The 25,608-nt window shown below is 50.0% G+C and overlaps 1 protein-coding gene across 1 annotated transcript in view; it reads right to left on the bottom strand.

Moving 5' to 3' along the window:
- Positions 1-3,363: 3,363 nt before the first annotated feature.
- LOC101941847 (uncharacterized) overlaps positions 3,364-25,608 on the bottom strand; it is a 41,002-nt gene continuing 18,757 nt past the window's right edge. Inside the window, exons 9-23 of the mRNA XM_065575493.1 lie at positions 21,705-21,900; positions 21,283-21,359; positions 18,269-18,358; positions 17,548-17,731; positions 16,494-16,610; positions 15,388-15,587; positions 13,948-14,118; positions 10,031-10,225; positions 8,919-9,154; positions 8,182-8,248; positions 6,731-6,822; positions 4,793-4,961; positions 4,578-4,682; positions 4,264-4,324; positions 3,364-3,772 (exon numbers count right to left, since the gene is read on the bottom strand). Of these exons, the coding sequence (XP_065431565.1) occupies positions 3,738-3,772; positions 4,264-4,324; positions 4,578-4,682; positions 4,793-4,961; positions 6,731-6,822; positions 8,182-8,248; positions 8,919-9,154; positions 10,031-10,225; positions 13,948-14,118; positions 15,388-15,587; positions 16,494-16,610; positions 17,548-17,731; positions 18,269-18,358; positions 21,283-21,359; positions 21,705-21,900 (1,995 nt within the window). The 3' untranslated portion in view covers positions 3,364-3,737. The remainder of the gene's footprint in view (positions 3,773-4,263; positions 4,325-4,577; positions 4,683-4,792; positions 4,962-6,730; positions 6,823-8,181; positions 8,249-8,918; positions 9,155-10,030; positions 10,226-13,947; positions 14,119-15,387; positions 15,588-16,493; positions 16,611-17,547; positions 17,732-18,268; positions 18,359-21,282; positions 21,360-21,704; positions 21,901-25,608) is intronic.

Below are 25,608 nucleotides of genomic sequence, written 5' to 3'. Positions count from 1 at the left end.
CCAGACTCCAGTGGGAGGTTTGTTCTTTACTCCTTCAGGGAACAATGCTCTCAGTGAGTATTTGCAGTAATGCCAGGCAGCCTTTTCAAAACAAGGTAAGAATGTATTAGCTACCTGGCCTACAGAATCTGACATTCCTTACTTTAGCATAGAGAGGCACTAATGATCTGGAGGGTGGCATGGACTGCACCCTCAGCAAGTTTGCAGATGACACTAAACTGGGAGGAGTGGTAGATGCGCTGGAGGGTAGGGATAGGATGCAGAGGGACCTCGACACATTAGAGGATTGGGCCAAAAGAAATCTGATCAGGTTCAACCTGGAAAAGTGCAGAGTCCTGCACTTAGGAAGAAAGAATCCCATGCATTGCTACAGACTAGGGACCAAATGACTAGGCACCAGTTCTGCGGAAAAGGACCTGGGGTTACAGTGGACAAGAAGCTGGATATGAGTCAGTTTGCCCTTGTTGCCAAGAAGGCTAATGGGATTTTGGGCTGTATAAGTAGGGGCATTGCCAGCGGATCGAGGGACATGATCATTCCTTTCGATTCAACACTGGTGAGGTGAGGCCTCATATGGAGTACTGTGTCCAGTTTTGGGCCCCACACTACAAGACGGATGTGGAAAAATTGGAAAGAGTCCAGTAGAGGGCAACAAAAATGATTAGGAGTCTGGAGCACATGACTTATGAGGAGAGGCTGAGGGAACTGGGATAGTTTAGTCTGCAGAAGAGAAGAATGAGGGGGGATTTGATAGCTGCTTTCAACGACTTGAAGAGGATGGATCTAGACAGTTCTCAATGGGATTGGTCTTGCTTTGAGCTGGGGTTTAGACTAGATGACCTCCTGAGGTCCCTTCCAACCCTGATATTCTATGATTCTAAGAGGGATTTTATAGCACCTGGCTGGCTGGGTGCCCATAAAAGGGAGCTACCCTCCCCCTTTCATTTATCACAAGGGGTAATAATCTTTTTGCTCTCCCACCTTCTATTCATCTCATCTACTTAGCTTGTAAGCTCTTTGGGAGAGGGAGTGCCTCTTACTGTGTGTATGTATAGTACCAAGCATAGTGGGACTGTATGTGCCAAGATAATATAAATAAATACTGGTGAACAGAAGTGGGCTGACACCGTCACTGCTCTCAGTTTGGAGTAGTTTATTACGGAAACATGACATCAGCGAATTTCATAGTTTTGTGGGGAAAGCACGGTTTGAAAACAAAAAAAGTGGAAGAGCATTTACTGGTGCAGTGACAGCGCTGGAGCTGAAAATCGATTACAGGCCAGGTCCTCAGCTGGTGTAAACTAGTGCATTTTCTGGGCCTTGGGAAGCAGACAATGTTATACCAATAAAGACCAACAGGACCTTGTAAGAGGGATAAGGCAAAAGCGCCGCATTTATTGTTAATACAAAACAATAGTTCATTTATGAAAGGAAGCAAAATACAATCATTTATAAAGACAACCCTCTATCCATACATGCACACATACACACACCGTCTGCAAACTGAAGTTGTTATAGTTACCTGCTGTGACAAAGTTCCTCGTCTATCTTGGTGGGTCCTGTGCTTATTGGCGGATTTTCTTGCCTCAGAGATTCACCATGTGGGTTGGGGAACAGCCCAGAGACCTTCCCCTCTGGAAGAACCCACAGTCCAGGTCAATTGGGAGGTTTGGGGGGGAACCCGGGCCTGCCCTCTACTCCTGGTTCCAGCCCAGGGCCCTGTGGACTGCAGCTGTCTATAGTGCCTCCTGTAACAGCTGCATGACAGCTACAGCTCCCTGGGCTATTTCCCCATGGCCTCCTCCAAACACCTTCCTTATTCTCACCACAGGACCTTCCTCCTGGTGTCTGATAACGCTTGTACTCATCAGTCCTCCAGCAGCACACCCTCTCACTCTCAGCTCCTTGCCCCTCTTGCTCCCAGCTCCTCACACTCTCCCCACAAACTGAAGTGAGCTCCTTTTAAAACCCAGGTGCCCTGATTAGCCTGCCTTAATTGATTCTAGCAGCTTCATCTTAATTGGCTCCAGGTGTCCTAATTAGCTGCCTGCCTTAACTGGTTCTAGCAGGTTCCTGATTACTCTAATGCATCCCCTGCTCTGGTCACTCAGGGAACAGAAAACTACTCATCCAGTGACCAGTATATTTGCCCTCTACCAGACTCCTGTACCCCTCTGGTCTGGGTCTGTCACACTGCCTAGAGGTTGCTCATGTCAAGTTACTGGCCAGGTAGCCTGGACACAAGGGTGGAGCCGAGTTGTTGTCAGATGTGCATCCAATGATCCTGAAGGGTGGTTGCAGAACCAGACTCAAAGTCCCTGAGTTTTTGGTTCTGTTCTTATAGGATTTTGTCCTTATACAAGTCTAGGGGAATTGCTTCATCATGCTGATGTTTGTTTGAAGTGATAATCAATCAGCAGATGATGGTTGAGTGTTATCTTGTTCTTCGAGTCTTCAGCCCTCCATCAGGGTTGGGGGGGCACTTGGGTGGATTCCGGCTTGCCAAGCGGGGTCATCCGGTTATCTCCGCTCTACGCATTCTTTGGCCATGGGATATCACAGTTATAACTCTTAGGCTGGCACCTTTGATTTGCTAATTATTTATTTGCATCACATGCATTTATTCACATTCATTCTTTATCTTTAAGTCACATCTTGCACTTTTGTTTTACTACCTCCTCTTCCTTGATATCCTTATTTTACAATTTTATTTTTCAGATGTGATAGACTCCCATCAATCTATTTAACTTCTCTGATACAGTAGTAGAAAACAAGCAGGGCAATAAACGAAGGAGGGTATGGGGGGTTCTGCAAGACCAATTCCAGAGCACAGTTGTTACAAGAGCTCTTATCACCTCCTCGAACAGACTCTTTGTCTGTGGATGTGCTAGTGCAATTAGCAAGTTGTCCTTGTAACTTTTCACATAGAGATACAGGGAGGATAGTTTTAATTAGCTTGCCTTTGTGCTCGAGATCCTATATAGCTTTCTGCTGGCTTGGTTTGGGGCCTAAAAGGGGATATCTATACCTATGAAATCAGAAAATCACATATAAAACTATTAATACTCAACAACAATAGCCATGAAGCAGTGTGCTTCAGCCATGCCCTCAGCAGCACCTCCACCCTAGCAGTCACAACCCCCATGCCAGGGCTGGGAGCAGGGCTAATGTACAGATTTTCGCCAGCTCTACAGCAGCCAGGAAGGACTCCTGCACAGAAGGGTTAATCACAGGGCCATTTCTGCCCACGTTAAAGCTCCTTTACACTGCCAGATTGGCATAAAGAGGCTTTAGAATTGGGCCCTAGGTTTCCAGGACAGGCCGACCGTGATAGGAAACCCTCAAACCAAAGAAGCAGCCAAGGTCCATAAGCAGGTTATTTTATTATTTACACATTACAGTGAAACAGCAGAGCTAGCTCACACACATAACACGTGGCGGCTTTGCAAATTGCCCCCCGCAACCCGCATGGTGTGCTTTCCCCGGGAAATAACTGCTCTCTGACCTGGGATCTGGCCCTTTAAATGTGGGCGAGACACCCAGCTACAACCGTAGGGTGGCCTTTGAATTCAGTAGACGTTGTGGATTTGGATCAGAGAGAGGATTTGGTCCAATCCCGCTTCCCCTTCCAGGTTTTGTATGTAGTTGCGATGCAGAATGGCGGCTGAAGCACCTGCCCCACTGGCACAGCAAAGCCGGCTGTATGATAAACATCGGTGGTTGGAGAGGTGACTGTTTCACAGAGATGAAGTGGAGGGCTCTCCGCAATTCACTGCCAGCAAAACAAATATACATTGAGTGCCAATCCCATGGGAAAACTCCAGTCAACTTCAATGGGATCAGGACTGGGTCCTCATTCAAGAATAGTGCAGACTCTGCAAAATTCAGCAACGCTCCACAGAAGTGACATCACGTACAGGAAAATAATTAAACAAATGTAGACAAAGCCCGCTCCCTTCCCCCACCCATGCACAGGTAAGCCATAAAGTAGCAGTCAATAGAGGCTGCTCTAAATAAACCAGAAATGTCCACTTGCAGACAAAGGTTGTGGCCTCTCGTGCTGGGACTGAACCAGGGAGGTTTTTCCAGACATAAGGCTCCACTTTTCCCTCCAGAGAAAGCTTCTGGATTCTTTCCCAGTAGAGGTAACGGAGCCAGAGGAAATTCCATCCAGTGCTAACTCTTCGTTGGGTATGGCCCATCTGCACTGACAAGATTTCCACCCAGGTTTTGATTTGCAAGCTTCCACAATTGGATAATTACCTGAATTTGTGTCAAAGCCAACACCTTCCGAGTGCATTCCAGAGTGAGTGATGTATGGAGCCTGCAAAGAAGCAAAGGAAAGTGAACCTGGAGGTGCGCAAGAAAGGAGGAGATCTGTGCTGGGTTCTAGGAGACCTGGGATTCCCCCTTGATTTGGATGAAATTGAATCTCACTAAGACTCCCAATGCCGTTCTCAGATGTATTAAAACAAGCATGTGTCACTCAGAGGACAAGGCACCTCAGGAGCTACAACAGACCCAGATGGATGCGACTTTTGGATGCTGGTATTGGAACGGAATAGAGGATCTCTTACCATCTTGGTGCTGATAGTGACAGTGGACCCGGACGGACTAAACGTTTGAGTTGTGGGGCTGGGTTTTCTTGTGCTTTTAATCCATCTCCTGTACTCCTCTCTCACCTGGAGAATAAGGGACATGGTCACTACATCATGTAACTAACACCCTCAGACCAGGCCACTGCTAAGCCCGTGAAGTCACTGGGTGGCTGATGACGCGCCATGGGCATTACCTGGCGATTGAGGAGACAGTGCACCAGGAAGATGAAGGCTCCCTGCAGGCTGTTGACAATGGTGAATAAATACGCCATGACCATTTTTGCTGAGTTGACTTGGAAGAGACCAAGACTCCATGTGCAGCCCAGAATGAATAGCTGGGCGATAGCTTTAAAAGTCAGTAGTCTGGATAAAGGCAGACGGAGAGATCCTGTTATAACGACCCTGTGGTGAGTGACTGAGTCAGGTGGCTCAGGGCAGTGTGGGGGAAAACAGCTGGCACCCGCTTTAGTGTGTCTTAGGGTTACTGTCAAGATGAACACAATGGCAACATATGCCTATGAATCCGAAATACAATATCGTGCCCAACCATCTTCCCACACACACATCTTCCCCTCCTCAATGGATGGCACTTTACCTCGACAGTATCCACAGCCCCACGGAAAAGAGATGAGTTTCCTCCCTAAGTAGCACATGGCCCAGCTCTGAATATCAGCACAGACTTGCATTTCTCCTTACACAGCTCTAGGCACATGCAGTAAGTAACACCATGGCTCTCTGAAGCCTCAACATTCTGATCTGGTTCCAAAATCTTTTTCCCCTCTCATGTCTCCATCCAGCACTCCCAGTTGGCAGCCCTGATCTTGTTCCTCCCAAACAAACAGATTTCATAATGAGCTGCTTTAAAGACCATTTGCATGCCACAATCTGAATGTGCCGCAGGACTTACTGCAAGAGCCCCACTGATCTAGCAGTCTCTTCCGTACCATTACTTCCACTGACTTCAGCGGGCTTTGGAACAGACTGCATCTGTCATCTCAATATCCATCCAGGGACCAACATGATGCACATGGCAGAAAAGTATCTCCCATGATTATCCTCTATTGCCATAGACCTCTCCTCTCTCCTAACCTGACCCTTCAATTCAACCCTGGCTGTGCTGTGTCTAATTTAAGGTCCAATACAGCATACCCTTATTCATGCAAATTGTCCTTATTTTGGCAGATGGTCCCATGGACAACTTTAGGACTCACGAGTAAGGGACTGCTGATGTGACTTGGGGTTTATCAGTTCCTTGGGCAGTGAGACTGTTACTCTCTCATCAAGCAGAAGGTCGCAAGATAACCTGGAAACCCTACAGTGGCATGTGCTCAGCTGTATGGTGGCAGTAATCTGTGTAGAATCCCACAGGAATTCCCATACAGGAGGCTCACTGGACTCTTCTAATACAGGGGTGGGCAAACTATGGCCCATGGGCCAGATCCAGCCCATCAGGGCTTTGGATCCGGCCCATGGGATTGCCACGCCCGTGGTGCGGCAGGCCCTGCACTGCTCCCAGAAGCAGCCGGCACCATGTTCCTGAAGCCCCTGGAGGAAGGGGAGAGCAGAGGTCTCCGCATGCTGCCCACACCTGCAGGCACTGCCCCCCGCCCCTCTCCCACAGCTCACATTGGCCAGAACAAGGAACCACGTCCAGTGGGAGTACCCGCAGGCGAGGGCAGCGCAGGGTGCCCCCTGCCTCCCCGGGGCTGCAGGGATGTGGTGCCAGCCGCTTCCGGGAGTGGTGCGGGGCCAGGGCAGGCAGGCAGGAAGCCTGCCTGAGCCCTGCTGCGTGCCACTGCCACCCTAGGTAAGTGGCACCGGGCCAGAGCCTGCACCCCAAACCCCTCCTGGACCCCGTACCTCAACCTCCTTCCCTGAGCCCCCTCCCACACTACGCACCCTTCCCTGCACCCCTGCCCTGAGCCCCCTCCCACACTCTGCACTCCCTCCTGCATCCCAACCCTCTGCCCTGAGCCCCTTCCTGCTCAGCACACCCCCTCCCACATCCCGCACTCCAACCCTCTGCCCCAGCCCTACATTCATGGCCCTGCATGCAATTTCCGCACCCAGATGTGGCCCTCAAGACAAAAAGTTTGCCCACCCCTGTTCTGGTAGATTTAGTGCTGTCCTACCTGGTGTCTTTGAGAGTGGACACATCTTCATTAAGGGAGGAGAGTTTGTCTCTCAGGATCCAGAGGGTTACAAGAAAAAATGTTAAATTTATCTGTGGAAACAGCATGAAATATTCCTTGTAAAACATGCCACCCAAGGCCAATCTCTCTGGCTGAGGCATGGAACAATCCTATGGGATCAGACTGCTGCACACCAGTGACTGCTCGTCAAGGTGGGTCACACACCATTCCCTGCCAGACGTTGGTCCCAGGCTGTGTAGGGAACTGTTGGCAGGGGCAGGGCTACAATGCATCAGATGTGATCATACAGCCAGAGGGCCACATTCTGCTCTTTTCTGAATCTGGAGTGACTCCACTGATTCCAATGGGATCTGCAGTTATTCCAGATTTAGAGCCAAGTGATTTGGCCCAAAGCTTCTAGATCCTGACTATAGAGTATTCCCTTCAATTCTGAGGCTGAAATTAATTCTTAACTTGCTGCCTGAGCTGGGGAGGAATCTGCAAGGACATTGCTTTATCTCTTACAACACATGTACCCTTCCATCCTCAAACTCCCCACACTGCAGCTACCTTCCCTTCTCCCATCACTTGGGTTATTTACCAGCCAGGCCGGACAAGGCAAGGGACAAAACTATCATCATTCTGGCAGACGTTCCACTTGCTTCCACAGCAACATTGCATGAGTAATTACATATTATAATTAATCATATTATGGTAGCACCTAGAGGCTCCAACAGAGACTGCACTGGGTTCTGTATTCACACCTAGAAAGGGGCAGCTCCTATCCTGGAGCATTTGTTAGCAAAATAACAGGCAAGACCACAGGCACCGGATTCCCCCGGGCTGCTCAACCTCCCACTGCGCCCAAAGCCCCGCCCCCACCCCTTCTCCAAGCCCCCGCCTCTTCCCACCCCTGCCCCAACTCTTCCCACCCAGATCCATCCCCTCCCCTCCAGCACAACTCAGAACAGCTGACTGCGGCAAGCCGGAGGTGATGTGATGGAGGGGGAGGAGTTAATCGGCGTGGCTGCCAGTGGACGGGAGGCATGGGGGGGGGGGATGAGTGGGGGAGCTGGCTGCCAATGTGTGCTGAGCATCCACTATTTTTTTCGGTGCCTATGGGCAAGACAGACAAAGGGTGGGAGGAGAAACAGAGGTACAGCGAGGGGAAGCTACTTCCCAAGTTAACACAGCAGGCCAGTGGCAGAGTCAGGTCTCCTGACTCACAACCCAGTGCATGACCCATTCACCCTGACTGACTCCATAGAATGTAGGCAGTTGTGTTAGGGGGAAATCCTGCACTGGCCAAAGAGGGGTGGATGACATGGGATCTTATAGGACTCTTTCATCTTAAATTCTCTGGGAGATATTCTTCTGTTGGCTCCACTGGCGTCCACAGGGTTGCAGAGGTGAGAGAAGAATGGGGCCCTGTGGTTCTGTGAGGTACCCACCAGGATTATGGCACAGACTGGTCCCAGGAAGCTCCAATGAATGTGTTTCTCCGGGTTGAGCCAGCAGCTACAGGGAGGGAGGAAGAAGAAGGTGACTTTAATGGGATTACTGCCCTTTTTCAGCCCCGGGGACAGAGAGTGAGTGTCACAGGGCAGCTGGCTCTCAAAAGCGAGATGGATCTCAGCCTGCCTGTGACATGGCCAACTCCCTTGTGAGCAGCAGGCAAAAAGCCCTTCCCATCTACCTCAGCATCTCCTGCTTTCAACCACCACTTCCTCTTCCACCTCCTCAAATGACCCTTTCTGGTGGATGGGCGCAGTATTGATGATGGGCCAGACATGCAGCGGATGGACATTGGCCTCGCTGCACTGAAGGAAGTGGAGCTGCCCTGATTAACACCAGCTGAGGATCTAGCCTGGGATGTCTAGAACATGCCACGCCCTGTTTTAGTGGAGTCGCTCACTTCACAGTGGGGAATCACAGTAAGAAGGAGCATTTGTTTCCTACCCACCAGCACCAGAAACCCAGTCTGGGAGCTGGGAGTCAAGCTGGGATCTTTCTGGTTTGTTCTTCCGCATCATCAGTGGGTGAGGAGTTTAGATGTCTGACAGGTGGGCAACTCAACTACAGTGCTTGGGGCAGATTAGTGTCACATTCAACTCCCAGGCAGGGTGAACAGGGAAATGTAAGTTCAAGTCACATCCCAGCTCCCCTTCAGGATGGGCGCTGCACGTACTATTCGTTAGTTCCGTAGCCTTCAGGCTTCAACGCTGCCGAAATAGCCACCACCAGGGCTGGGAATCCGTAGCCAAACGGGTACATGAATCTCTTCTTGAACCGGCTAGCGCTGGTGTAATTCACGACCTTCAGGTTCCTGACGGTGAGGAAGAGGTGCAGCCCCTCCAGGAACATCCAGGTGAAGCAGGCCAGGAAGAGGTAGTGTAGGAAGCCAGCAATGACAGCACACACCACCTGAGGACAGGATGAGAGAGAGCTCAGGGACACTGCTTCCGGGAAGGGAAATACTGAATTTGGAGGTGGGTGGAGGATCACATAGGGCTTTTTATTAACACATCTCTCTAGTTATCATAGAATCATAGAATATCAGGGCTGGAAGGGACCTCAAGAGGTCATCTAGTCCAACCCCCTGCTCAAAGCAGGACCAATTCCCAACTAAATCATCCCAGCCAGGGCTTTGTCAAGCCGGGCCTTAAAAACCTCCAAGGAAGGAGACTCCACCACCTCCCTAGGTAACGCATTCCAGTGCTTCACCACCCTCCTAGTGAAATAGTTATGGCACTCTCCCAGAGACAATACGTTCTTCGGTCTACGGGGGCTTGTCTAAGGGCAAGCTGGCTGGCCCTTTCAATCATTCAGAGTCCAGCCCGGTCCTGATCTCCACTCAGAAAAGAGTTGGATACTGTGAGGAATCCTAGGAAAGGGAGCAGGGACATAAACAAGTGCCCAGTCCTCATAATAGGGAGAGACCTGGAGGGTGTAGGTTCTCTTCTCTAGATCTGCTTCAGGGTATAGGTGTCTTGCATCTGCCCATCAGTGAGGGGGCAGAGAGGACAGGCAGGGGACTGTGACTCTGGAAATCGGGGTTCCTTTGTCTGAATGATGAAGGAAGGAGCCCACAAGGAAAAGGGAAGGACTGGTTTCACCCATAGAGATTTCTTCTGGATGGGGAGTAAATAATTATTTCTGCAGGACTAAAGAGCATGGAATAAACATTACCATCCAGCTGAGGGTATAAAAAGGTGCTGGGGTGAGGGGAGCATAAGAAATGCTGACAGAAGATCTGGACACAGCTCAAATTTAAACCAAGAATAAAAGTGGATAACAGACCCGAATGCTGGTGCACTTCACTGCAGTGAGGAAGAGCAGGTAGGCCAGGAAGAGGCAGAGGCAGAGCTGCAGGTGGATGGAGGTGCTGACGTTGCGGATGGAGCGGCACAGGAGGAAGGTGAGGATGGCGAGGAGGAGGCACAGCAGGGAGAAGGTCAGTCCCACATAGGTGATGATGGTCAGAGGGCCACTGTCCTGTAACACAGCAAAGGGAAACTCACCAGTGAGCCCTGGGACGCTATATAGTAAATAAAGGGAAGTAAGGACACCCTTGGGAATTATAGACCAGTCAGATTAACTTCTGTACTGGGAAAGATAATGGAGCAGATAATTAAGAAATCAATTTACAAACACCTAGAAGACAATAAGGTGATAAATATCAGTCAGCATGGATTTGTCAAGAACAAATCATGTCAAGCCAGCCTAATAGCTTTCTTTGACAGGGTAACAAGCCTTGTGGATGGGGGGGAAGTGGTAGATGTGGTATATATTGACTTTAGTCAGGGCTAGTCTACACAGGACATGTGACCATGTCACATGATACTGGAATCCATCTTAAATATGGTACTTTCCCATTTAGAAGGAAGGGTGTGGACCCAGAGAGACAAAGGATTCCCGCCTTGTGCCAAAGCTATAAAAGGGGGTGGAGCAGAACAAGGGGGGGTCTCAGTCATGAGAAAGTACCTGCTTTTCACTTAAGATGCCTGCTGAAACTAACAAGGACTGTACTGGGGAAAGAATTGGCCCCAGATGAGGAAGGAGCCTAGTCTGTGAAAGAAGCTTATTAGAACATCTCTGAGGGTGAGATTTTACCCTTAAACAGTTTCTTTATGTATTAGGCTTAGACTTATGTGTTTTGTTTTATTTTGCTTGTTAACTTACTTTGTTCTGTGTGTTATGACTTGGAACCACTTAAATCCTACTTTTTATACTTAATAAAATCACTTTTGTTTATTGCTAAAGCCAGAATAAGTGATTCATACCTGGGGGAGCGAACAGCTGTGCATATCTATCTATCAGTGTTATAGAGGGCAAACAATTTATGAGTTTACCCTGGATAAGTTTTATACAGAGTAAAACGGATTTATTTGGGGTTTGGATCCCGTTGGGACTGGGTGTCTGGGTGATGGAGATAGGTGACCTGCTGAGTGGTTTTCTGTTAAAGACTGCAGCTTTGGGGGTGTGGTTCAGACCCTAAGTCCGTGTTGCCGCAGGTTAGCATGTCTGGCTCAACAAGGCAGGGTTCTGGAGTCCCAAGCTGGGAGGGAAAATGGTCTCAGAGGTAATCTCAGCAATTCAGGTGAGAGGCCCAAGGGGGTCTCTGTGACCGAACCCGCACCAGCGCATTCAGCTCTGTAAATATGGTTCCTGCCTAAGGACACTGCAGCATGTGCTGGGTATGTGGGAGCCAACCCGCTCTTACCTGCTGTCTTGGGCAGTGGATGAAGCTGCAGCTTGGGGAGGCTAGCCCCCCAGCCCACCTCTTCTGCCTGTGGCCCTGCTCATACTCCACCACTGCTCTGCCCCAGGTCCTGCCCTCACTCTGCCCAAGCACCGCCCCTCCCCACTGTCTCCCTCCTCTCTTCCCTCCCTGCTCACCTTCTTCCAGCCAATCCCTGAACCCAAATGAAGCTAATGACATTAGAAAGAAATTGCAGAAGAGTATTTTTTTTTTCAAAAGAAAATGGAGCATGTTTTCCACTGCATACCAGAAGGTGAAGACCAGACATGCAGACGGTACCTAATTAAAAGCACTACATTTAGGAATAAAAAAATGTCAGTCACAGGTATTTTGATGTACCCTGAAGTTTGTCAGAGATTTATCTGCAAAAACTTTGTAGTAAGGGCAAGTCAGCTGTCCTGCTGAATACAACATTAAATATTATGGAATACGTGATGCAGCTCTTCTCTGTTTTACATTTTCTTAATCAGTATTTCTAAGCTGATTTTATATTTTAAATGTACTCTTAAGCCTTCATAAAACAACCATTCCAGATTACTACATACACCTCTACCCTGATATAACGCGGTCCTCGGGAGCCAAAAATCCCTACCGCGTTATAGGTGAAACCCCGTTATATCGGGGTAGCGGCGGCAGGGCTCCAGCAGTGATTTAAAGAGCTCGGGGCGCTGGCCCTGGGGAGCCCTGGCCCCTTTAAATGGCCACCTGAGCCCCGCTACTGCAGCCCAAGGGGTAGCAGCAGCACGGCTCCAGCGGTGATTTAAAGGGCCATGGGCTCCCCACAGCAGCCGGAGCCCCAGGCCCTTTAAAGCGCTGCCCGAGCCCCACTGCCAGAGCCCCAGGGTTACCACGCTATATGCGAACCCGTGTTAGATCGGGTCGCATTATATTGGGGTAGAGGTGTATTTAACTCACTGAAACAAAGACATTAGTTTAAATGAATCAGTCACAGAGGTTTAGTGTGTTCATAACAATGTTCATTGCTTTTAGAAAAAGGGAACACTAATTTACTTTGTGTGATCTCCATGACAACAGACATGAAATTTCACCAACTTTAAAAAATATGTTTCCAAAGATTTTAGGCATAACAAAGGATTTAACATCTTACTAAGGTACTGATTTTGCTGGAGGGTTCTCTTAAAACTAGTTCATCAAATAGTCAGAAGTAAAGAAAGGGAAACTCATTTGTCCAGCTATCTGGAAGGAAAGGGATGTTGTCCCTTTAAGAGCTAGCCTCTCTTCAATTGGGGGGGGGGGGGGGGAGGAGGGGGAAAGGTGACCGGAGAGAGGAATGGACAGACAGGACAGGAAGACTTTGGAAGCAAGTTTTTTGTACTATAGTAATTAAAATTAAAATGTGTATTTTAGATAAGAGTGGTCTTTTGAAGGATGTATTTAAAAAACTATAGTCTGAAGATCGAAGCATTTAAGGCTAAAGATGAGTATTCAAATGGTGGATCTAAAAACCTATACAAGGATTTTTTAGAGATGTGATTTTATAATCTTCAGCAATCTTCTAATGATAGATTTTTAAAGCAAATTTTGAAGTAAGGTCCTGTAGACTAACATGTTCTGAGTAAATATTACAGTAATGCACAACTGTTTCTGTCAGTAAACTCAGAAACTGACAGTATATACCTAGGGGGTGGCAAATGCCTGTTAAATGGCTTCATTACCACTTGAATGGCTCTTTAACAGTTTCAATGTTGTGCTAATAGGTCTGGCAGGCTGGAGACTTTTTCACTTTTAAAAAGAAGAATAGGAGTACTTGTGGCACCTTAGAGACTAACAAATTTATTAGAGCATAAGCTTTCGTGGACTACAGCCCACTTCTTCGGATGCTGTAGTCCACAAAAGCTTATGCTCTAATAAATTTGTTAGTCTCTAAGGTGCCACAAGTACTCCTGTTCTTCTTTTTGCGGATACAGACTAACACGGCTGCTACTCTGAAACCTTTCACTTTTAAGTTACTAGATCCCCTCTGGAGTAAGAGTCACCAGGCTGCAGCAGCCAGCTGTGGGAGCCTGCAGAAAGGGTCAGAACAGGGAAAGGAAGAGGTGGGAGGTGGACATTAGGATCCAGGGGTGCCCCAAATTTTCAGGTACCCTACACTGCCACCTATGCAGCTGCATATGCCTAAGGACAGCTTTGAGTGGATCACAAGCTAAATATGAGTCAACAGTGTAACGCTCTAGAAAACATGATCACCAGTTTTGGGGGAATCTGCTCTCCTTTTTACAGCCTATCCTGGTCTTGGCATTGTCAGTGTGGGCTACCCTAGGCACCTCAGATCACAACCCCAGCCCAGCCCCCTTGACCCTGACCCATCCTGTGTGGCCACAGATTATACCCTGAGGTTCCTACGCCGCGTTCATTCAGGCAAAATTCCCACTGATTTTGCCCAGGTCAGGAGCTCAGAGTCCAGCCCTTTGAGCTCAGTCTGACAGTGAGATACCTCCACTTTGGTGAGACCCATAAGGAGTGCGAAGCTGGTGAGATGGTTACAGCTGCAGTTGGTGTGAGTGCTGTTCGTGTAGAGAACGGTGCAGCCATCCTTAGCCCAGGTGCCATTCCCAGCAATGAATTTCCAGTAAACACAGCGAACCACTTCCTCCTTTTTCTTTGCCTGGAAACAAAAACACCCCATCATCATCCTCACTGGATCATGGGGAGAACACTGTTTCTTTTGTCACATATCTCTAATAGACAGTAATAAACCTGATCTCACCAAAGGGTTCATGGCTCTCATTGTGCTGCACGTAACAGCCATTTGGGACTTCCCATTGGCAGTGGAAATACAAGCGAGATCCTCCAGCTCCAATAGCACAAGCCCCTGAGCCCAGAGCTAAAGTGGTAATTCCCTTAACTCTGAGCACTGTAGGGTCTATGACACACAATTGTGCAGTTCCGATTTGTGGCATTAAAAGGCATTCACACACCTGCCCACAAATACCCACATGCACGCTAGCAAGTTCATTACTTCATCAAAGAAGGCACCATCTCATGCCGTTTCCCTGAACTCCACTATCTATAGGGCAGAGGTCCCCAAACTGTGGGGTGCGCCCCCCTATGGGGACACAGAGGAACGAACCATCAGAGGGACATGACAGGTCCTGGGTCAGCCCCCATGGGGTGCGAAAAGGGAGCACCACCCAGCCCCTCCCCACCCTGAGCTCTGCTCTGGTCCCACCAGTAGCTGCATCCTTGACTTCCAGCCCCATGTCTGGCACCATCCCCAGATTCAGCATGGCTTCACTCCCAGCCCCAGCCCCTTGCGGCTCCAGTCCCAGCCCAGGCTGGCGGCAGTGGTGGGGCTGGGAGCGGAGCTGCACCTGCCCATGGGCTTAGCTGCTGGCCCCCACCACAGCCTAGCTGTTGCTCCACTCCCAACCCCAGCCTCAGCCCCCGGCCATGGCTCTGGCCCTGCTCCCAGCCTGAGCCCCAGCCTCACCCCCAGCTGCGGCCTGAGCCTCAGCCCCCTTACCCCTGTCTATGTCCTTCCCCATCCCCCCCAAGCCACAGCCCTGCTCCCGGCCCTGGCTCAGGGGGAGGAGCATGAATGGGTTGGAGGGGTGTGACCCTCAAAAGTTTGGGGACCACTGCTATAGGGAGATGCCTTCCAATTATTCCTGCTCTAAGGGGTGAGCCAGACAGTTGTTACTCCTGAGCATTTTACATGATGAATCATAACCCAATCAGGCCTGGTGCGAACCCTATGTAATGTCCTCCCCAAAACAGCCCCCGTGTCAGGACTGAAGAAGCTCCCTCTCTTTCTCAGATAACTGTTTCTCAGTCCAGAAAGGCAACACAACTCAAATCCCCTGCAGGAGACGCACCTTTGAAGTGACCAGCTGGAGTCCCTGGCACAGAGCAAAGTAAAAGGATCTACACTCACCTCTCTATGGCGTAGGGTGAAGTTCACAGGTTTGGAGAGGTTCATGAGCCTCCCAGCTCCGACAGCCCCACTCACCACCTTGGAATTCAGGTGACAATTCCTCAATTTCTCATCAGCCATTAGATCTCCCTCGATGAGAAATCTCTTGTCAATGATGGAGTCCAGGGTGGAGTAAGAAATAAAAACAACAGCCCAGGAACCTGAAAACATGAAATGATGCCTCATCGTAGACACAGGGACACTGAGACAAAGAAAGAGCAAGCCAGTTGCCAAAGGTCAGAGCGAGTCTGGGGCAGAGCCGGGAAAAGAACCCAAGAGTCCTGGCTAGCAGTTTGAGCTTTAACTACTAGAGTATATTGCCTCCTCCCTCTTCTTGCACAGAAGCACTTCTGTGTTGGAAACATTGGGGTACGCTATGGGATTGTGATTCCTAAAGTGCACTAACGTATATTAGAGCACACTAGGGAACCTTTAGTGCACACTAGTAGGGTCTCTACAGACCAATTAATGCACCGTCTGTTAGTGCTCTTTAGAAATCATATCCTCATACTCAAAATTATCCAGCTAGGTAGACAGCCCTACATGAAAGGCACTGAGGTGAAGCCATAGTTTTTCTTGGTTAGGAGAGGCAGAGGGGTTGGTTAGTGAGGAGCTTTCCCTGGTGATAAAGAATTAAGAACCAGTCCCAGTTAGGTCATACAGGCCTGAAAATAGGAGTAAAATCGGTAAATATTATCCTGGTTCCATTCCAGAAAGTCACACACGTCAACCTGGGGTCTAGCTGGACTCATCATCAGGACATCATGTGTTGGGCCAACGGATCTCTGATCTTTCCATTCTCTGGACCAGTTCATATGCCTATCAAAGCTGCTCTCTCCTCCCTGCTCCTCCCATTGCTTGGTTTTCATGTTGCGGGACAACCAGGAATGAAGGGCTCTGCAGAGCTCAATGGCCTGAGAAACACTGGCTCAGCCAACAAGGTCCACACTAGTGTCAGGATAAGAGAGGCAAGCAAGCCAGCCTGGGGCGAGAGGAAGGGGAGAACTAGGGCTGGAGTTTGGTGTCTAGTTAAAGGGGTGAGTGCCTGGGAAGCAACAGGATGGTACCGTTTGTGGCTGCTCTGGTGACTGTATTGCAGTGAATGTCCATTGTCTCCTCCTGAGCTCTCAGCGTGAAGTTCTTCTCACAGGGAACTGCAGCCGGGACGAGGAGTGTCTCGATAGCTGGGGAGGGAAATGGCAAAGCCTCTTGCTGCAAGGGCAAGGCAGGTTTGGAGCTCCACTCTCTCTGAATCCCACCACCCCCTTTCCCTTTCTCCTCGCCTCCATTTCTCTGTGTTTCCCTGAGCCCCTCTGGCTGACCTTCTATGATCCATCATCCCTGGGTCCCTATGAAGATGCCACTGTGCGAAGACGCAGAAGGCAACTTCTCCCTGCTGCCTCACCTCTGCGCTTTAGCAGGGGAAGCAGCAGGATGGGGTATTGCTGGGGTAGGGAGTGAAAGGAGGACGCAATGGCAGCTGCCTGTGGCGACAGGACATTGGCATTGCTTTTAAAACCCTCTCAGGCAGCTGCCATTGCTGCAAAGCCCCAGGGCTGGGTTTATGGGTGGCGGGTAGCATAGGCCGGGGAAGGTTGTGCCTCCCTAAACACCCTGGCATGGCCCAGCCCATGCTCCGCCCCAGGTCCCCTCCTGCCTGTTTCCAGTTCCCTTCCCGCTCTTCTGTGGCTGAGAGGCTGGGGCAGGCAGGCTGGGGCTGGTGCTCACAAAGCCCAGGGCTTGGGGTGCTGGGGCCAGGGCCAGGGCCAGGCATCGTCATGCTGCCTGCTCTTCCACCCGGCGCTGAAGTTGGGGACGCTCCAGCTTCCGGCGTTCCAGGGTTGGGGGTGCTCCCGCTGCGCTGCCCACCTGGTGCTCCAGGGCTGGGGTAGTGCAGGGATGGGGATGGGTTGCTCTGGGCTCCAGCAGAAGAGATGGGGTGGAATGGGAGGGGCCGGGGTCTAGTCTCTCTCAATGGCTCGATCACCTGCCGCCCATGTTTGGGTTATAAACCCTGAGAGAGGGGCAGCGAGGCTGCAGTGGTGTTCTGTATTGAGAAGAGTATAACCCCCTATCTCACAGCCACCACCAGGTGATGTGGGACACTCCCATCCTCCTCACCCATAGAGTCTGTTGTCAAATTCTGTTTCTTCATCTCCGGAGACTTCAAAGCAGCAATCAATGCAGCCAATTCCACACTCTGCAGGAGGACCGTCACGGCTAAGGCCACCTCCTTCTTGCTCTCATTCCTACCAGCACTGAGGGTGGAGCTATTCAGGAAGGAACCAAAGGGGCCAGCAACTTCCTGAGATTGGGAAAGGAAACACCGTGAGAAGGAGGGAGGATTTCAGTGGTTCATGAGACACATTCTTCAGACTCCCAGGGGAACAATGACCCTCTTAGGGACATATGGGTTCATAGTGACCTTCCCCACTCAGAGGGACTGCAGCATTCTCAAAGAGGGAGCCCTTTACAGAGCGAGTGAGGCTACTGAGGCTTGCTCAGGACTCCATAGTAGGCTGAAGCCAGGGTAGGGCCAAAACCCTGTGTCATTCACTCCTCATCCCTGGTCCCTTCAGTGTACGTTCAGGAAAACATTGCAACAAATCAGCAGGCATCTAGGTTCTCTCTGTGTTGTCCCCAGAAGGAATTTGGATCTTCCTAGGACCAGTGGGGACAGAACCCAGATCCCCTGCCACTTAAGCTAGAGAGCATGCACATGCGCACACACACCCCTTTTCTGAAGAGCAGCTACAATTCCCCCCCAAAGTTAGACTGCTATTCCAGTGCTCAGGGCATTTGGCCATAGAGCGCCCACACACGTAGGGGCAGAACCTCTGACCTGCAGCGGTTCTGCTCTGTCCTGGGCACACATGGTCTTCAATTTCACTAAGGTTGAATTCATGAAGGACCAAAAGTCACTGTTGCTGCCCTGCAGAAAAATCAGAGGAAATGGGTTATTTCTGAAAGCATGGAAACGCCACCCAAAATTAAGGTTAATGGTTCTGCAGAGCGATGTTGCTTTGACCTATGGCTGGCTGGGTGTCCCACTGGAATGCCTACAGATTACAACATGTTAATGCCATGTGTGGTGAAGCCCACAAACACGCTGATATTTCACATAGTATTGAAGCTTTCATGCATATTAATGAATTTCTCCTTCCCTTCCTCACAGGGGTTTGTAAGGATTATTATCCTCCTTCTACAAGTGGGGAACCTATGCACAGAGAGACTGAGAAAATTGCCCAAAGTCACACAGTTGAGTCTGGGGCAGAGATGGGAACTGAACTCTGACTTCCTGTATCTCTGCCTTAACTGCAGAACTCTGATATACAATGAGTGGGGGTGTTACACACCGAAGCATGATTATGGTCGAGTTTTCAAAAGCACTTGGTGTTGGATTGATTCTGCTCCCACTGAAGTCAGTGGTAAACCTTTGATACAGGGCCGGCTCTAGGTTTTTTGCCGCCCCAAGCAAAAAAATTTTTGGCTGTCCCCCCCTGCATCCCACTGCTGCCCCAGCCCTGGGCTCTCCTCCCCACAACCCACACCCTCCTGCTGCCCCAGCCCTGGGTCAGTGGTAACAGCAGGAATTTTGGATGTGCAAAGAACACAGACAGGATTGGTTCCCATATGGTTACAGAACTGTAGTAAAGTGCAACAATTTTCAGCTTGTGTGATTGAAGGATATCTGGATGCATATTATAAGACTGTCCTACATAAATGAGGAAAAGTTGAGATCCCTTTATTATTCTTTTGTTCCACTATTTGTTTCTATAGGGAATTTGCCAATGCAATATCACTGTCTTCCTTTTAAACAAATAAAATTTTTTTAAAAAGGCAATGGCTGTTGAAAATAGCAATTCCAGTCCTAATAACCACTGGGAAGCATTTCTTGCTCAATTTTATCCTACTTTTTCTACAGCAAGTTACAGTGGATCAGTATATTTGATTTGGGAGAAATGAAGTAACAGCTGCCCAAACTGAGCTTCAGCACTCCTGAATTTTGAGGGTGTTCAAATTTGGAAGGCAGGTGCTAGATTCCCCTTCTGACTATTAGCTAAATCTGGAAAGGAAAAGTCCATTTCTGCTTCCATGGCTCAGAAGTAGAAATCTTCCTACGTGCCTGGTACTGTATCTAAAGCTGCCCAGGTCCAGAGCCCCCCCTCCCTTACTTTTCATTTTAAATTCTAGTGGGATCCACGTACCTCCCTTGCTAGACTTCAGATAGAGAGGGGCACTGTCCATTTAGTCCACCCAATTCTTTCTTTGGGGACTGCAAGGTGAGGTCACACCAGTATCCCTAACCTAGGGTTACCATTCGTCCGGATTTACCCGGACATGTCCTCCTTTTGTGTGCTAAAAATAGCGTCCGGGGGGAATTTGTGAAGCACTCACAATGTCCGGGATTTCCCCCTCCCCCGGCTGGGAGGGCTGCAGGAAAGTCCCGGGCTGGACTCCGGAGCAGCTTCCTCCTCCCACCCCACCCCCTCCCTGCATTCTGAGCCGGCCGGCAGCTCCTCCTCCTGCAGCCCGCTCCGGCAACCCTGTGCAGGGCCAGGGACCGGGTTTTGTGTTTTGCAGGGGAGCTCAGCCATGTGTCCGGCTGGCACAGAGCCCAACACCCTGTTCTGAGCAGCAGGGTAAGGAGGGGCAGGAGAAGGGACAGGGAGGTTCTGGGGGGGCTTTTGGAGGGGAGTGGAGAAAGTTTTGGGCAGTCAGGGTACAGGTAGGGGGTAGGGTCCTGGGGGGCAGTTGGGGGGGGGTCTTAGGAAGGGGCAGTTAGGGGACAAGGAACAGGGAGTCTTAGGTAGGGGGTGGGGTTCTGGAGGGCAGTTAGGAGCAGGGGTCCCAGGAGGGGGCAGTCAGGGGACAAGGAGCGGGGGGTAGGGGGCTGGGAGTTCTGGGGGGGAGCTGTCAGGGGGCAGGAGTGGGGAGAGGGATCGGAGCAGTCAGGGGACAGGGAGCAGAGGGGTTTAGATGGGTTGGGAGTTCTGGGGGGGCTGTCAGGGGGCAGGAGTGCGGAGAGGGATCGGAGCAGTCAGGGGACAGGGAGCAGAGGGGTTTAGATGTGTTGGGAGTTCTGGGGGGGGCTGTCAGGGGGTGGGGAGTGGTTGGATGGGGCGTGGGAGTCCCAGGGGTCTGTCTGGGGGTGGGGGTGTGGATAAGGGTTGGGGCAGTCAGGGGACAAGAGGCAAGGAGGCTTAGATAGGGAGTGGAGTCCCGGGGGGCAGTTAGGGGCAGGGGTCCCAGGAGGGGGCAGTCAGGGGACAAGGAACGGGGGGAGGGTTGGGGGTTCTGGGGGGGCGGGAAGTGGGAGGGGCAGGGGCGGGGCTAGGGCGGGGCTCCTCCCGTCCTCTTTTTTGCTTGCTGAAATATGGTAACCCTACCTAACCCAGTCTGGGGATGTCTTCTGAAGGGGATATCTGGGCCAAAGCCTTCTACTCCTTGAGCACACTTGTTCCCCCATTCACAGTGCCACCCCATTCTAGCAGTGAGCTCTCTATTTACAGCAAGCTGCAGCATGAAGTCTCAGCTACCTCATTCCCTCCCCCTCCCTTTCCTGTTGATCACTGCCAAGGGAATGCTGGGAAATGTAGTTCTTTCCCTGCTCCAGGAATGGCTCTATAGGCAGGGAGTTAACCAAGGAAGTACAGCTCCCAGGGCCCCCTGTTGGTTCTCAGCTCCCATGCTGGATCCCTGCCGCCCCTGCAAATGTGCCGCCCCAAGCACCTGCTTGCTTTGCTGGTGCCTAGAGCTGCCCCTGCTTCAATAAGCAGAGAATCCTCAGGCTCAAAGTTTTCTGTGTACTCTTTGTGAAAACTCTCAAAGCCCAAATAAACCCCTTTGACGTACCTGCAGACAGACACCTTTGCACATCTCTGACTGCCCTTTTATCTGTAGAGTCTCATTCAGGGATTTAAAGGTATCATCTAGCAACAGAAAGAGAGGCAGGAGAATTACATCAGCTCAACATCTGCAGGGCTAAGTTTTTCAAAAGTGTCTCTTGATTTGAGACATCTTAAAAGGGCCCTGACTTTCAAAAGTGCTGAGCACTCACACTGTGAAAATCAGGCCCCTTTAAGGTCTCAGGTTAGGCAACCAAAATCACAAGGCAATTTTGAAAATCTTGGCTTATGTGACACACTTAAGGCCACACACACAGGGACTCTAGGACAGAGCTGGGAATGGAAGCTTGATCACTTGAGTCCTAGCCTAGCATTTTAGCCACAAGGGCCGTCCTTTCTTCCTACCAGAATACAAAGTTGATGATCTACCTAAACCCAGCAGGTGTTTTCTCCCTTTAATTCTGTTGTGACCCATAAGGACAGTGAAGCTGGAGAGATGGTCACAGCTGCAGATGGTGTGAGTGCTGTTCGTGTGGAGAACAGTGCAGCCATCCTCAGCCCAGGTGCCATTCCCAGCTCTGAATTTCCAATGAACGCAGCGAGTCTCTTCCTCCTCTTTCTTTGCCTGGAAACAAAAACACCATCATCATCCTCCTCACTGGATCATGGGGAGAATACCGTTTCTTTTGTCACAAATCTCTAATACACAGTAATAAACCTGAAGTCACCGATGGCTTCATGGCTCTCATTGTGCTGCACACAACAACCATTTCGGACTTCCCATTGGCAGTGTAAATACAAGCGAGATGAAGAAGTTACTCACCTTATGCAGTAACGATGGTGCTTCGAGATGTGTGTCCCTGAGGGTGCTCCACTCTAGGTGTCGGTGCATCCCTGCATTGGAGATCGGAGATTTCTCACAGCAGTACTCGGTCGGGTGAAGGGCGTGCACAGGAGTTGTCTCATGCAGCCATTGGCACCTCCTGTAGCGCACACTCCCCTGACCGTCCCCTCCATTCCTTCTCTACCGCAGAGCTTGGCTGTGTGAACTCCAAAGTAGAGGGGAGGAGGGTGGGTAGTGGAGCACCCACAGGGACACACATCTCGAAGAATCATTGTTACTGCACAAGGTGAGTAACTTCTACTTCTTCGAGTGATGTCCGTGTGGGTGCTCCACTCTAGGTGCTTGTAGAGCAGTACCTCACCGGGGTGGTAAGGTTTCAGAGGTATGTATAAATGTGTGATGAGAGCTCAGTGAGGCCAATGATAGAGTCTGAGACAAGACCTTGGGTGATAGCATAATGCTTTCCAAAAGCGGGCTCTGATGTCCAGGTTGCAGCTCTACAAATATCTATTAAGGGGACATTGTTCAAGAATGTGATCGATGTCGTCATGGCTCATGTTGAGTGGGATCTGATGCCCACGGGGGGTTCTTTGTGATGCAGGTGGTTGCAAGTTTGAATACAAGTAGAGACCCATTTGGAGAGTCTCTGGGTTGATGTTTGCACAGCCTTTGGAACACTCGGCTGTAGAGACGAATAGTCTTGGTGACTTGTGGAATGGTTTAGTTCTGTCCAAGTAGAAGGCTACAGCCCATCTGACATCTCGCATGTGCAATGTTGCTTCTCGAGAGTCATTATATGGCTTGAGATAGAAGGCAGGTAAGTGTATGTTTTGGTTAATATGAAAATGTGTAGCCATTTTGGGCAAGAATTTTGGGTGAGAATGTTAACTTAATTTTGTCTTTGATAAATACAGTGTATGGTGGTTCAGCCATCAATGCTCCTATTTTGCGGACACGTCTGGCAGACGTGATTGCCACTAGGAATGTGACCTTCATTGACATATGAAGGAGTGATCAGGTTGCTAGAGGTTCGAAGGGTGGTCTTGTGAGATATTTGAGCACAAGATTGAGATCCCGTGGTGGTGCAGGTTGGCGTACTTCTGGGTACATGTTCTGTATACCTGCTAGAAAGCGCCATGTAATCGGGTGCGTGAATATTGAAGCCCCTTCTATCTCTTTGTGGAGGGCCGTGATGGCAGCCAGGTGTACTTTAATAGAGCTTATGGCTAACCCCGTTTCCTTCAGTTCTAGTAGGTAGTCTAGGATCATAGATAGCGGCGCCTTGGTCGCATCCAGCTGTTTTTGCTGACACCAAAGAGAGAATCTTCTCCACTTGTGGTGGTAAGTATTTCTAGTGGTGAGGTGATGGCTATTTAGTAATACATGTTTTACTTTCTCCGAACAGTTCAATTCCCCATGTTGGAACCAGAGAGGAGCCATACTTTGAGATGGAGCTTCGCTGGGTCTGGATAGAGCGTCAGGCCCTTGTTCTGGGATAGGAGGTCCGTCCGGAAAGGCAGCGGTTGTGGGGCAAGGCTGCTAGACGTGAGAGGTACAGAAACCAAGTCTGTCTGGGCCATGTGGGGACAATGAGAATGATGTATGATGCTCTGTCGAGTCGTATCTTGCAGATGACCTGTGAGATCAGTGGGATCGGTGGGAAGGAGTACATGAGTGATGCGTTCCACGGGATGAGGAAGGCATCCCCTAACGATCCCGGTGTCAGGTCTGCCCTGGAGCAAAATAGTGGACATTTGTGATTTATCACTGAGACGAAAAGGTCGATTGCTGGGTGACCCCATTTTTGGAATATTGTGTCGAGAACACTGTCGTGGATTTCCCACTCGTGTTCCTGTGAGAAGTGCCTGCTGAGATTGTCGGCTGTAGTGTTTTGGCACCCTGGTAGGTATGATGCTGTGATGTTTATATTGTTGTGGATGCACAAGTTCCATAAGTTCATGGCTTCTACGCATAGTGAGTGAGACCTGGCTCCCCTTTGGTGATTGATGTAAAACATGCACGCAACATTGTTGGTGAGAATAGAGATTGAGGTTTCTCGTACGAGTGGGAGGAAGTGTCGGCATGCATTGTGTACCAGGAGATTGATATGGAGTTCCAGGAGATTGATGGTGACCCCATTTTTGGAATATTGTGTCGAGAACACTCTCGTGGAGTTCCAGGAGACTGATATGTAGTCGAGTTTCTGTCACAGACCACTTGCCTTGTACATTATGGTGACCCAAGTGGGCGCCCCAACCTATCTGTTCTAATAGTCACTGATGGGGGGGGGGTCTTGTTGAAAGGGAATCCTGGAGCATACATTCCCTGGCTGTGTCCACCATTGTAGGGAGAGGATAACTCTTGGTGGTAGTGTCACAAGTCTGTTGAGAGAGTGTTTGATGGGTGCATAGACCGTGCTCAACCATTGCTGCAGACAGCGCATATGGAGTCTGGCATACTTTACTATGAAAGTCGTAGCTGCCATATGTCCCAGAATCTGGAGGCATGTCCTCACTGAAGTTTGTGGGCTGATGGAAATAAGATTGGTCAATGTAGTGAATCTGTGGTTTGGCAATATTGCCTTGGCTTGTATGGAGTCTAGGTCGGCTCCGATAAATTCCAGTCGCTGGGTTGGTTCCAGGGTGGATTTCTTTTTGTTTATCTGTAGACCTAGCTGGTGAAACAGGTCTATTGTGGTCTTCAGCATGCCTGCCGTTTGTTGGTTGGCACCCTTGTGAAGGCAATCGTCCCAATGGGGGAAGATTATGAATCCTTTGCATCATAAATGTGCTGCTATTACTGCGAGTGTTTGAGAATACGCGGGGAGCAGTGGACAGTCCGAAGGTAAGGACCCTGTATTGGTAATGGTTGGGTCCTACTGTGAACCGCAAGAACCGTCAGTGGGCAGGATGTATTGTAATATGGAAGTTTGCATCTTGGAGGTCAAGGCTGCAAACCAGTCCTCCCCGTCTAGCACTGGGATTATTGTGGCCAGAGTGACCATTTTGAACCTGTAGTTGCCTACGAACCTGTTGCGTTTTCAGAGATCTAAGATTGGTCTCCATCCCCCTCCTTTCTTCTCTGTCAGGAAATATTTGGAATAAAAACCCCTCCCTCGATATTGATGTGGTACTGGTTCTACAGCACCCAGCAGTAGGAGGTGGTCTACTTCCTGTTGCAGAAGGTGCTCATGAGAGGAGTCCCTGAAGAGGGACAGGAAAGGAGGGAGGGTAGGGGGGATGGCTGTGAAAGGAATGGTGTAGCCAGATTATATGATCTCCAAAACCCATTGATCTGTGGTTATCGCAGCCCAGGCATGGTAAAATGGGCATAGGCGGTGACCAAAATTGTGGGATGGGGTATCTGTTGGCACTAGAGGTGTGGGGAAGTCGTGCATACCCTCGACCAAGACTTCAAAATTGTGGCTTAGATGTAGATGGACGGGTGGATGAGGCCTGGTTCTGTGGAGCTCATCGTCTCTGGGCTTGT

The sequence above is a fragment of the Chrysemys picta genome, chromosome 22 (genome assembly GCF_011386835.1).
Source record: "Chrysemys picta bellii isolate R12L10 chromosome 22, ASM1138683v2, whole genome shotgun sequence".
Taxonomy (NCBI): Eukaryota; Metazoa; Chordata; order Testudines; family Emydidae; genus Chrysemys; species Chrysemys picta.
This window is presented reverse-complemented; position numbering and strand designations above follow the sequence as displayed.